Here is a 13696-nt window from a genome sequence, read left to right as displayed (position 1 = left end):
CTAAAATGACAGATCTCATTATTGGGACTTAATATCTCTTCCTTTTCTTTTTAAACAGAATCTGTATGACTACTTTTCTCCTAAACCCAATGTACAAGAGAGGGTCACCCCCGAGTACCCTCTCTTATTTAACTACCACGATGCCCTGGCTCAGCGGTTGCACCTCCTGAAGGTACAGTACAACCTGTTTATATATAAATATTTCCAAAGTTCACAGGCCATGAATGCTCAATGCACTAGAAGGGGAGGAGGGCTGATTTTGCACAACAGGACTGCATATCCTAGATCTTTTCTCCACTGAGGTGGACACACCAACACATGTTTAGTTTACTTAAGAAGCAATGAGTTACTGATGGAGGGCACCTCACAAACATGGAGCACGAACATACTGATTTAAGTGATCTATTTGCATTATTAATGAGAATGTTTAGCTTTTGGCATAGATGAGAGGTATTACAGAACTGTTGATTTGCTGTTAAACACTGATGATACACTGGAACATGAGTTGCTAACTTGCTAATGGTGATTTAGCGTGGAGATTAGACTGAATACTAAAATGCTGAGAAGTAGAAGAAAATACATAGCAGTTACTAATGAACACAACAAATGTATTCAGGTTGGCTAAATAGTTGCAGCATAGCATGTAACCAAGATACTGCCAAATTCTAACAAAGGCAGAAAGTTTCAGAGACTGCATGGTTTGGGATTATTGCAAAGTAACAGTTCCCAGACTTTCTGAATCAAAAAACCACTGTGAATGTCTAGAATTTTTCCAAAGGCAAGGTGTAGTTTTACCATTAAACTTTAAAATTTCACTGAGGATAATAAAAGTAATAATACAATTCTAGATTTCACAGCTAAGGTGTGTCTACCTGGCTTCCTGGATTAGAAATTATCTGGGGAGTACTTTGACAACTATTGATTAAAACTATTCAGAAACAACTCAAGTTTGACACATTGGATGTATTCAAGCAGAAGGAAGGGCTGAGTAATCAACATAAGAGATGCTCTTAGGAGACATTTGCTTGATGTATTTTATATACTTGCTGAAGAGGAAATTCAGGATAGAGCACAATGTTTGAGGAAAGAGTAGAGGACAAACATTTGGAATATGCAGTTGAAAAAAAAGCTACCATAAGTGTGTAATACTAAAAAGAGTAAAACTGAAATATACCACTACATCTGGAAAAAAAATCCTTGGATATAGAGGGATGCCTCTCATCACAGACTGATCAATACGTTTATTGATTTCATTACTCTAAGAGGTAGCACAGACCAGCTGAAAGATACATGGAAGGTACCTGCTGCCTGTCTGAATAGATCAGTATATATTTCTGTATTTTTAAGTCTAGCTAGCACAGACAAATAACTTCTAACAAATGTCTGTTATTATGCTGTCAGTCATTCTCTTATGTGCCTAATATTTTTCTGCCTACAGCATCTGACACCATGATTCAAAACCACACTGTGGGCACATGTTCAAATATAAGTTTATGTCCAACTGGCTTAAGCACATGCTAATGTCTTCTACTGAAAAAGACTTCTTTATTCAAACATAAGTTTTGGAAAGTCAATGTGTGAAAGTTTACTTTAACTCTGGTACTTTGATTTTTATTCCAGGTCCAAGAGAATGTCGATCCAGAAAAGATTGAGCATGAAATGATGGATAAACTGCCTCTTACAGAACTTATCCATTTCACCCCTCCTTCAACTGAAAACAACACTAAACGCTTGGCCAGAGTTCATGAGCTCATGTACTATTTTACTACTGGTAAAATGATTTTCATTGATATAATTTCCATTCTTTTTATTTCTGGTTGATAATTTTCTCAAATAGCAGGAATTCTGGGGCAAGATTTTAAAGATGCCAAATATACCTTTGCAGAATTTCCCATTTTCACATTCTTGCTTATATATAATTATAGCCTACTCTAAAAGTTAACCCTAACTTCAGACCTCAGTTTTATGGTTAATGGGAACAACTCTATGAGTGTTAAATATTGCATAACTAAGAGCTGGAACTTACCTTGGAAGTACTTTATTTTTTTATATTTGCAAACATACAAACGCTTACTAATTCTGAGGGGAAAAAACAGCGGTAAAAATTGCAATTTTGGTCCTAGAATGTAGAATGCATTTTGAGAGACACTGGTGTAAACTGTGTTGATTTATCAACTCACTTTTGGAGATAAAGCACATGTATCTTAGGTAGACAATTTTTATGGAACAATACACAGCTTTCAGAATGTATTCTGAAATATATTGTGTATTGTGTTATTCATGTGTAAGCTGTTGGTATTAATAATGAAGCTACTTTATAACAGTCCCTCTATCAAACCAAAAATACATTCACTTCCCCAACCATAATCACTTCTGCAGTTACCTTTTCTTGGAGTGTGCTTGCAACCATGACATATGCTGGGAAACAATCCCAAAGACTACATAAATACCCTTAGGTAGTATCAAAAATCTGCTCTAGGTTATTAAGAAATATAAACATCCAAATCCCTTTGGTTGCATTCATGTCATCATATAAGGCACAGGATTTGAAGGTACTTTCCCAACTCTTTCATCCTGAATTCCCTGTGTTGGAATAATTTACACTTTGCTGTACTTTTTCTAGTTGCTGGTATGTACATTTTGGACAGTAAGCTATTATTCACTATTGCTACAGTCTTCCAGCTGATGGGTAGCTGAATTTTATAATCCTCACTGAGACATACTATACTGCCAGACTCTCCTAACTAGCAAAGCCTTTGCTTTTATCAAAGGAGATAATGAATTTGAACAGAAGATGAGAGATCCAACGTTCTCAAGATATATGATGTGCTTAGGTGCTTAGCCACCCTAAAAAAAAACCATTTCAAACTGAAGATATTCTTTGTGTGATTTGGGCATTGTACTACCTTCTTAAACTTCAGTCCTTTGCATGATTATCATTGTTATATGGACATGGATGCATACAAGCATAAACAGGATTTATTGTTGCCTTTGCACCTTGCATACTTCTGTTTAAATTATGTGTAAAATTCTTTCTGAAGAGAAAAAAAAAGATACTTTTTTGAGCAGCTACCGATAATGGAAACATTTCATGAACTGAAAAGAACTAGTTGCTAACTGGCCTGATAAAGTCTACACAGTATTTTAAAATCAACATCATTTATACAAAGTTAATGAGCCAGAAGGTATTCAGATGTAGGAACCACTTCATTTAAGATGGATTAATAGGTAGGCATATCATTTTGCAATTTGGAAGCATTCAACTTTGAATGCAGTGTAAAATGTAGCCCGCATAAGTTGATCCAGTACCATTAAGGAAATTGCTGCTGGCTTTTGCAGAGTTGCCAACAACAATACACTTAAATAGTCTTGTATTTATTTTCTGCTGAGCTGTAAGGACGTTTTCAGTTAATGATTGTAATTCTTTTTTAGAACTTCTGAATTGGGCTGAAGTAGAAAGAGCCTTCAGAGTGTTTACTTTTGAAAGCCTGAAGCTGACTGAGCTAAGTGACTCTGGTTTCCTGGAGAGCTCTGGATCTAGGCTTGGAGGTGATTCTGAAGAGTCTTATATCCCTTGGGATAATCCAGCCATGTTTGCAAGACAGCTGAGACAACTCTTCCTTATGGAAAAGAAATTTAGTGGGAAATCTCCAAGAAGCTCTGGTAAAAAGCTTTCTGTTTACGTTACTCCTGAAGAATTTGAATCTACTATTTGTCTTACCATATCATTTGCTATTGCAAGGATGTGATTTTTTTTCTTTGCACAAGTCACCAAATTTTCAAATATTTATATAGCTTGTACATTGAGTAACTCTGTAGGAATACTAGAATAACAACAAGAGTTATTTCGACTACAGTATTAACAACTGTAAAATGAATTTTCTCTAGTTCTGCATTTTCTCCTGAAGATTCTGGTATAATGAAAAGTTGTTGGCCTGGTTAAAGGAGATGTGTTGGCCAAAAAGCAACATTAAAATCAAGTGATAATTTTTTCAGGACACAAGAACAGTAGAAATTAGATAATTTTAAGCAATTATACCTTGTTCATGATCACAGAATCATAAAATCATGGTTTAGGTTGGCAGGGACCTCTAAAGGTCATCTGCTCTGATATTCCTTCAATAAGCAGAGACATTTTTAACTAGATCAGGTTTCTTGGAGTCCAATCTGACCTCCAGTGCTTGCAGGGATGGAGCATCCACCACCTTTCTGGGATACCTGTTCCAGTGTTTCGCCACCCTTATGATGAAAATTCTTCCTTATACCTAGTCTGAAACTACTCTCCTTTCCTTTAAAACCTTTACTCCTTATCCTATGACTACAACTCCTACTAGAAAGTCTCTTCCAAGGCCACAATGATAAGAGCTCCCCAGAGCCTTCTCTTCTCCAGGCTGAACCCCCTGAGCCTATCTTCACAGGAAAGGTTCTCCATCTTTGCACTCACCTTCATTGTGTCCACTCTGGACCAACTTCAACAGGTCCATGTGTTCCCTGTGCTGAAGACCCAGAGCTGGATGCAGTACTTTGTGATATAGTCCATGCTTTCCTAATAGAGATGTCTAAGCAAGCAGCTTAGATGGGATCCTTTCCTTAGAAGGCTGGAGCAGACAAAAATGAGTCCTGCTTATGTGCTTTTCTTCTGCATCTAGGGAACAGTTTTGGGTGTTGGTCTATTTTGCTTTTGTACTTAGTCATGATATTAAATTTTGCAGTTACAAGCATAACAACATTTCAGCACTTCTGCAGCACAAAAGCAAACCAGGAAGATAAAACCAGGAAGATAAAACATTTGCTTTCAGGTTTCTTCAATCTTCTAAAGACAGTCAGTAAATAGGAGTAATTTCCAAGAGAAGCAGAGCCTAAAGATGTATGTCTGGGACCTGAGCTGCTTATAAGACACTTACAAACAAATACTTTGTGGTGTATTTTCCACCAGAAAAAGTAATTTTCCTGTACATGTGAATTTTGATCAAATATTAGTAACCTCTGCCCTAACTTAGGGAATAAAGAATTCTATTAAAAGGATTTATTTTTAATTAAGAGAATATAGAATTTAAATTTTCATTTGATGCTGTTCATATCAGATGCTCATTGCAACAATGGAATGACAATGTCAGATCCTCAGGAGAGCTAATATTCTGTCAGTAGCTTATGGATCTGTAAACCAAATTAATTCAAACTTTTAAATTTGCATTTGTCAAAAAATGTGTGAAAATACCAGAACAATTAGTCTTGCCTTTTAGTTTAATGCCATTTGTGCAAAAGAATACTTTTTAAAGTATGAAGAAAATGGTTCTTTGTTTATGAATCTGGAGGCTACTTCTTCTGGAGGGTACTTCTTTTTAGTGGGCCAGCATGGGTCAGATAGAAAGGATTATTTGAGTGGGTTTTATAAATTCTTCTGTTTTTTCTTTTAATTTTATTTAATTATCTGACACTTGTTGCCACTGGGTTTTAAAGTGCTCTCTTAGTAAAGAAGCATAGCAGAGCTGAAAATGTAATTATAGGACAAGTGTGAATAAAGGAAGCTTCAGCTTGATGTCAATCTCATCAGGGAGACTAAAGAAATTGCACTACTCCAACCTTAGTAGGGCTGAAATTTCTGGAACAATTCTTTAAGTTCTCCTTTCAATTTGCAGGGTATACAGAAACAAGTGACGAAGATGAAGAAGATGATCCGGTTTATCCTCTTTTGAACGTAGATTTGGATCATCTTTATTCTGATATGGCAAGTGTGAGAAATGGAGTCAGCTAGGCTTTATATGAGGCAACAGAAGATACTGCTCAATGCCAGGCCCTGTTACTGGGGATTCCTCTGCAATGCTGCATGCAAATGTTAATTCTGTGATGTTGGGAAAATACTGACATCAATTTAGGAACTGTGAAATCACTTTCTTTGAAATCCAAGCTGACAAGTTTTGATGAAGCTGTTAATGATAATTCTGTTCTGGTTTTGCTGAATACCAGGGGAAAAATACAAACGTGAAAGTTTAAAAGAAATTGTCAAACTGTGTCACACTAGAAGACTCTGTAGTTTGGCATCTTCAGAATCACCTGTCTGCCATACATCCCATAATAAACATAGCAATTTTAAAATTACAGCATAGGACATCTTTGAATACTCATGATTGCTTACAGAACTCAAAAACATATAAGCTAATAATGAAAGTATTTTGATTATTTTGTCATAAAAAGTCCAAAACCAGACCTGCTTGGGTGTAATTGTATTTTTTATTAAACAGTACCATATGGGTCTGCACATATTCATCATTGTGCAGTTAACTGTGATGCAACATGGGATGCTGTCTATTAATCCAACAAGACTACAGTCAATTTAATACTGTCACTGAAATGTTGATATTCATTATTTTGATTTCTTGTATTTTGAGGTGAGTGTCGAAAATTATGGCCTAGGACCAAAATTAGAAGAAATAAAAAAGACACAGAGGCGTTGCTTGACAGACTGGAGTTTGGAAGAGCATTTTCAACCACATGTTCTTCATCAGGTATCTTTGAACTGACAATTTCATCTTTACAGTTCTCCCTCAGAACCCTATATAAAGTAATAGTAGTGAAGTTCAGGGTATTTTTCTGCTCAATAATTGATTCAGTTTTATTTTTCATTTTTACCAAAAATCATTGGGCTTTAGCTATTTTTCAGTTCTTTGTGTGAAATTTAGTTTGTAACAGGTTTTTATTTCCTGGTTTGGCCAAACTGGAGCTGTCCTATTTGGCAGCAAGTCTGTTAGCTGAAAGTGTGGTGGAGGATAAAACGACCTTGCCCTTAGGGGTCATCCTCTGTAGCAGGTTTGGGACTCAGTGCAGTGGATGTGAAAACATACTTTGCAAATGCCTATGCAGTGTATGTTTTATGGGCAAATAGAAAATTTGGTTGTTAGAGTACTTCACCCTTTAAGGGCTAAAAACATAATTTATAGAAATCTTGCAAGTTAAGCACTAAAAACTTGCATAAAGACAGAAGGACAAATCTGAAAGATATGCTCAAGTGTATTTGACCTGAACTGGGAGGCATCCTCTTGGTAAGAGTGGATTTTTAGTTCCTGTGCTGCCTTGAGCTTCAGAGGTTGTAATTCTTATTTGAACCTGGCACATGCTATACATGGGTGAAGGAAATGCTGCCTGGACTTTTGCAGCACCACTTTAGTGTGACAATTTTAAAGTCTAGTCATGCATTTCAATGCATGGGGCATCCCTTCTTATGCAGCATAAATGGCTAATATTACTTCAACTATAATAATTAGTGAGTCTAGTAAAAATATACTGAAGGTAAATAAAAAATAGCATTTTATTGAAACTGAAAATAACCTTTTGAAAGAAAAGTCATGGCAGTCAGATGAAGTTCCAGATGACTAGATAAAGAGAAACATTTTGCATGGTAGAAAGGAGGACCTTGGGATCTACCAACTTAATCAGCCTCAAGTCTGTTCCGGGAAAGATCATAGAACAGATCCCTCTAGAACCTTCAGTTGCATAGTTCTGAAAAATAATAATTTATAAGAAGGCTTTCTTCTACCTATGACTATAAAATAAGTTTCAACCTGCAGGCAATATAAATATTGAAAATGATGGGGCACTACAGAGCAGAGAGGAAAAATGTAGATCACAGCAAATCTCAGAGATGTGCGGGCCATGATAAAGCAAATTGAATACCAAGTAAAATCAACTGAGATAAAAAAAAGTAAATTAGTTTTCTTTTTATCTGGTACATGATAATTCTGGTTTTATTTGCTATTTACTTAAGTATTTTATTATTTTAACTTATTTAAGTATTTGTTTAATATTTTAATTTATTTGGGTTTTGTGTAGCTGAAATTTTTCATTCATGGTCAGTGAGAAGGTAGAGCATAGTTGGTATCTCTTCTCAACATGAATAGCAATGCAGTTTCAATTTCCACCTACCTGAACCATTCAGGTTGCTGGAATCCAAATGCTTTGGGTACATCTTGTAGGAGAGTGTTCTGGAGCACCTGTTGCTCAAAGCTCTGCTATGTAGTCTCTGAACATATGCTACTGTCTGCAGGAAAGATGTATCTTTATTCCTTTCCTTTTCAGGTTCTTCATACAGCATCCCAAGAATACAGATGTATTGATTCCTTTTATCATAGCCAAGATAACTCTTTACTAATGGTTTTTCACAATCCCATGAATCAACATCGTCAGAGCCAAGAGACTTGGAATATTGCTCTGCACTCTAACGTGGGATTCAGGTAATGGATTTTGTCTTCCCTGTCTCTTTCACAGTAATTTTTAATTAAAGCCATTTTAATTAAGCTTTAGGGCAAACCTTAGAAATTAAGGTATAACTGTGTAACACATTTATGAGAAAGAAAGTCATGTGAGTCAAAAACAGTGCTGTATCAACAGAATTCTGTTGAACTTTTCTGAGTAAGAATAATGTAGAGTGTAGCTCCTTATCATCAAGTATCAAAATGTAAATAACGTACACATACATATAAAATCATTAGAAATGCCACATCAAGAAAATTGTAGGACATTCCAGGTGAAGAACATTAAAAAAAATTCTGTCTAAGTATATACTTATCAGGTTTTTCTATTATATATACATAAATTGAGTGATTTTTTGGGAATTTTTTTTGAGAAAAGTTCAAATTCCTTTGTTAATATTAGAATTTTTTTCCCATAGAATAACACATTCTTCTTAATTCCTTATCAGTACCTGCTCACCAGTTAGAGGTGTGCAAGTGGTTGATATGTCCACTTTAGGTCTTTTGTTAGTGGACCTATTTATTTTGGAACACATTTTTGCACCAAAGCAGTGATATAAATGATGATGTAGATACAACTACTGAAAACAGAACAACTGTCCATGTACTGATGTGTTAAAATATCAAAATGCCATGGAGAGACAGCTGAGGTATCTTTAACAATGTCACTCTGGTGCTCTATGAATTAATTAGATTTATCAAAATTTCAAACAAATTATCCTCCCCCCTACTTGTCTGCAGGTATCCTTTTCTGAGTGTAGTGCCTCGTTTATCATATTATGGGAATTTTAATAATAAACTTTTGTTGACACCTGTATATGTTTGAACAGGTTTGAGCACTAAATAAGGAAAATGTGCCTTCCTGAAGCTATATTTTGTATTGTATTTTGTATCTTTGCTCTCAGTCAAGGAACTCTCTGTAGGTCCATCTCAGCTTTCCAGGCATTTGGACTTAAATTATTTGCCATGAAAACAGGCTGTTGTGATTAGCAGGGAATAGGACCTGAGCCATAAGATATTTACCAGCAGAAATTCAAAGTTCCTTGGAGAAAATGCTGGCTGTTTTGTTGGGCAGATCCGCAAAATGTGGTGTCAGTGGTTTTGCATTTATATAGCAACTAAAATCTTCCCCAAAAGATAAGTGAAAGATGTAGTAAAGCCGGGTCTTGCATTCAGACAGACCCAAGCACAGGGTCAGTGGATTCAAGGGCTGTTACAGAGCAGTTTGTTGGCACCCAGAGCTCTTTACTCTGCCAGCAGTTCTTACACTTCTTTGTGACACTGGACTTTAGCTGCCTAATTCAAGTTTCCTAAACATAAACAGTTGATGCCACAAAACAGCTGCCTGGTGCATTTGGGTTTTCTGGGCAGAGTTGACACATATGCCATGAGACCCCTAGGAGACCCATACACTTTTGGAACAAACACCAGAGAGCAGGTCACACACCCCAGAACTTCTAATGTGTGACCTGGTGTTTGTGTACACTGAGAAACGCCTCCTGCCAACAGCATATGGGTGCTGTAGGAGCAGAGGGAGGTACCAGACTTCCTCAGGAAGCATTTGTCCCTGAAACAGCCACTCTTCATCTCTGGGGTCGTAAAACCTCAGATTGGCTGGTCACCTCGAAAGGGCATTCATTGAAATAGATCAAGAGCAACTGAGAGACGGGAAAGGCTCTTGGTACCTGCAAAAGAAAAGCTGCTGATTTTGCTTCTAAATGAGAAATTATGCATTTTATCTGCATTATATATCTGTGTGCTTTCTACTTCTTACTCTTCCACATCCCCTTGAATCCAGGCTTAGACATTAAAGATAACTTCTGCTTAGGGCATGCCTACTTTGTCCAGTGACTTTTCACCAGGTTCTATTTCAAAGCAGCAAGGAGTTCCTAAAGAAAATGGCATGAACACTGACAAGATGGTTTGGCTTTGCTCTTCTTTCCTAGAGATATTCAACATCACTGCTATATATGCTACTTAGAATTTTTGAAGACCTATAGGTCCTCTTTTGCTTCTGTTATGTGTCACTGATACCTGCTTATACTCCGCAAAATAATCAGCACATTTTTAGACTTTATTCAGCCTTACTTTTAAAGATCATTTCAGATTTCCAGACAAAGTATCATAAATATTTGCTAGTGTATGTTTCCAAGCAACATAACACTTCTGTGGAAGACACTCATTAAATACCTGGAGTGCTTCAAGCTATTGCCTGCAGTTAGCTTCCAGATCCTGCTGAGTTGCCAGAGATGGGCACAAACTCTACTTATTAATTAGGAGTAGTATTACTTGTTTTTACCTTTGTAAGAAATAAGTGACTCCTGATGAGTTTAGTAACAATTTATTGGTTTTTATTTTATTAAAATTGCTATCATTCTAATTTTCGATATAGCTTTAAGAGTCACACTTTCATCACAGAAGTGTTACAAATGCACAATAGATGCAGAGCTTGAAAATTTCTCTGATAAGAGTTCTCCATCTGTGTGCACTTGTTACTTCTTTATTGGGACAGTTTATAGACTACAGACCATCTTTGTAGAGTGACAGCTCATAGTTGCTGTCTGGAATATAAATCTGTTATCTGCTAATCAGTTGGTCACAGAATCATGGAATAATTTCATTTTATTTGAGTCCTGCTACAGCAAATTCTCATACAAAGAGGAAATATAATTTCTGATGTTGCAGCAGCTTTTGCTCCTGGAGATCCCAGTTACCTTCCTTCTTCTTTATGGATATCAGATCCTGTAGTTCGTGCAGAACATTCAAAAATTCAGAAATTATGCTGTTTAAAGAGTAGGCAGCAGGAGTCTGCATGGGAAATCTAATAGATGCCACTGAGTAAGGAAATCCAAAGGCATGGACACATGTGCCTCCAATGATAAGTGTGTATATAAAACATTTTAATTCTGGTTAGAATAAGTGGCCACTCTATCAGGAAGCCAAATCAATTCAGGCATTATCAAAACCATTATTTTGCTTAAAGTTAATCTTAATGACATTTGTTTATAGTTTCATAGTAAACACATTACACAAGTTACTGGAAAAGAATAATCCTTTCTGAGAAATGCTTCTGAGTCAGACATTGGCAGTAGTGACATCAGAATACATATTAATAGAATGTGTATTTTAGACTTTGAATGACTGTTTCATTGGCCTAAAATATTTTCCACCCGAATAGTCTCTTTTTTATTTATAACATATATTCATCTTCAAGTTATTCCAGTACTGGCAACTCTGTGTTCCAGACTAGTTCTGCCTTTTGTTTTCAACACCATAGGTTTTTATAGCTTGTGCACTTTTCTTCAGATACAAACAGAATAACCTTCTCCCTACTGAGTGTGTATATGACCAACAATTTCTCCATGCAAATTTCCCAAAGCAAGCTCCACCTACATTGCAGAAGCTGGGAGAGTCTTGTATATCTTGAAGCTGTACCTGAACTGTGTGTTCCAGCCTGTGTACATGACTTATTAATTCTCTTGGACAGACTGCTCCAATAAGAACTTTAAAACTGATATGAGGTCAAGAATTGATTGTATTGTCTGAATGTTCATACCCAAATGCCTCCACTACACACAGAGTTTTTGAGTACAATTGAATCATCTTGAACTGTAAGCACAAAATATCATGAAGTCATTATATATACTCAGCAACTGAATCTGATGCATTCTTCAAAAGCTCCTTTCAGTTTTGCACACATGAAGAATTTTACTTTGAAGAATTGTGATAAAACTCCGAATGAGGGGTTGAGGGGCAGTTGCATATAAGATTCCCAGGCTTCCTCCTTTTTTGAAAGCAGTTGTTTAGTGAGCTACTTGAGCAGTCATTTCAGACACCTTTGGAAGATGAGACAATGCAACTGCAGATGCCAGCAGCAAATTCTGGATCAGTTTGTTTTTCAGTTCTCACTTCAACTTAGTTGTGACTTGTGAATATTCCTAATTCATGGCAGGTTATGGTACACTGATTCTCTCATCTGGATTTGGATGGCAATTTTCAAACACCTTTCTTGTCACACCAATAAAGAAGAGCTTGCATTATATAAAATAGTACTTCAGTTTCTGAATGAACAAGTAAAGCATATTTTAAAAATCAACATCAATCAAAAGCAGCTAAGAAAATAAGTTATTCAATGGCAAAACAGTAAGGTTGACAATGAGTCTGTACCTTTTGGAACTGAGTGTCTTCAAGTTTTCTAATTTCCTGGATTTTTCTTTAGCAGGTGTTCTTTGGCTGAGAAGTTTCTTACATTTCTTTGCAGAAAGGATAACCAGAATTCCTAGTGTAACATGTACTAATCAAATACTAAACAAGCAAAAGTACTACTTCCTGTAAAAACTGGGAGAAATCCTTTCAAATATAAGTTTTGTCTCAAAGATAATAGAATAATACTTGTATAAGAAACTGAGAAGCCAAGTGATCTTGTTTGACTTGAAATCACATTAGTGAATACTGTATTGTATTGTATTGTATTGTATTGTATTGTATTGTATTGTATTGTATTGTATGAGGAATATTCTGCTTTTCAGAAACTATCTTGAGCTGGTGGCCAACTTAATTGAAGACTGGGTGAAAGAGGAAGAAGCTAAATACCAAAAAGAGAAGATGGGTAAGGAAATAGAGTCTTTTAAATTGGAAAAAGCCATGGCAGAAGGCCCTCTAGGACTGTTTGTCAGTGCTGTCAAAAAAACTGGCTTTACTTAGAAAGCCAAAAGTGGGTATCTTTTTATTGTATTCTAGGAAATTAATTTTTCACTCTGTGCTGAGACACAGATTTTTTCAGAGCAGAATTTCATATGTTTTTTCATAGAATGACACTGTTTTGACATAGGCATAAATATAGGCATAAATATGTTTTGGAATGAATTAAATGTATATATTTGTATATTCTGCATCTTTCTCTGTTTGGAAAACTGACAGCTTTAGTATCAATTTACATTTTCAATAGCTGTGCTTATCTAATGAGATTAATAATTACATACAAATTTGTATCTGTTCAGATGACTGAACATATGAAGATGTGAGCAGTAGTTAAAGCTGGCAACATGGTTCAGGAAAATTCCTTTTTAAAGGGCAGGATAAAAGCTGTAAATCAGAAGCTGTGGGCTAGAAGCTAAAACTGGAAACTTGAATTGACAAGACTGCAGAGCAAACTTGAATTACAAGCAACATTTTGAGTAGTGAAAATTGTAAGCTGTTCATACAATAACTGTTCAGCAGGCAGCAGAATCTGAAAACCCCTATTGACAAAAAAGAACTTCTGTCAAAATTTTCTACTTGTATATTTAAATGGTATTAACAGTGATTTGTTTATGCTTAACCTTTGCTTTTTTACCTTTCTTGAGTATGCCCTTTGAAGCCTCCCAGGACTAGCAGTTACCATTTACAAAAATAGAAACATTACTCCTCAACTCAGTTAACACCTCTGATTATAGTTTGGAAACTAAAAG

The 13696-nt window shown here is 35.9% G+C and overlaps 1 protein-coding gene across 1 annotated transcript in view; it reads left to right on the top strand.

The window, feature by feature from the left end:
- The window catches only part of SPAG17 (sperm associated antigen 17), an 86455-nt gene that overhangs the window by 35870 nt on the left and 36889 nt on the right, over positions 1–13696 (top strand). Inside the window, 7 exon segments of the mRNA XM_059466217.1 lie at positions 59–172; positions 1621–1771; positions 3433–3663; positions 5640–5728; positions 6390–6506; positions 8074–8228; positions 12776–12855. Of these exon segments, the coding sequence (XP_059322200.1) occupies positions 59–172; positions 1621–1771; positions 3433–3663; positions 5640–5728; positions 6390–6506; positions 8074–8228; positions 12776–12855 (937 nt within the window).

This window comes from Ammospiza nelsoni, chromosome 2, assembly GCF_027579445.1.
Source record: "Ammospiza nelsoni isolate bAmmNel1 chromosome 2, bAmmNel1.pri, whole genome shotgun sequence".
In the NCBI taxonomy this organism is placed as follows: Eukaryota; Metazoa; Chordata; class Aves; order Passeriformes; family Passerellidae; genus Ammospiza; species Ammospiza nelsoni.
The sequence above is the reverse complement of the archived record's forward strand: the minus strand, read 5'-3'. Positions and strand labels throughout refer to the sequence as shown.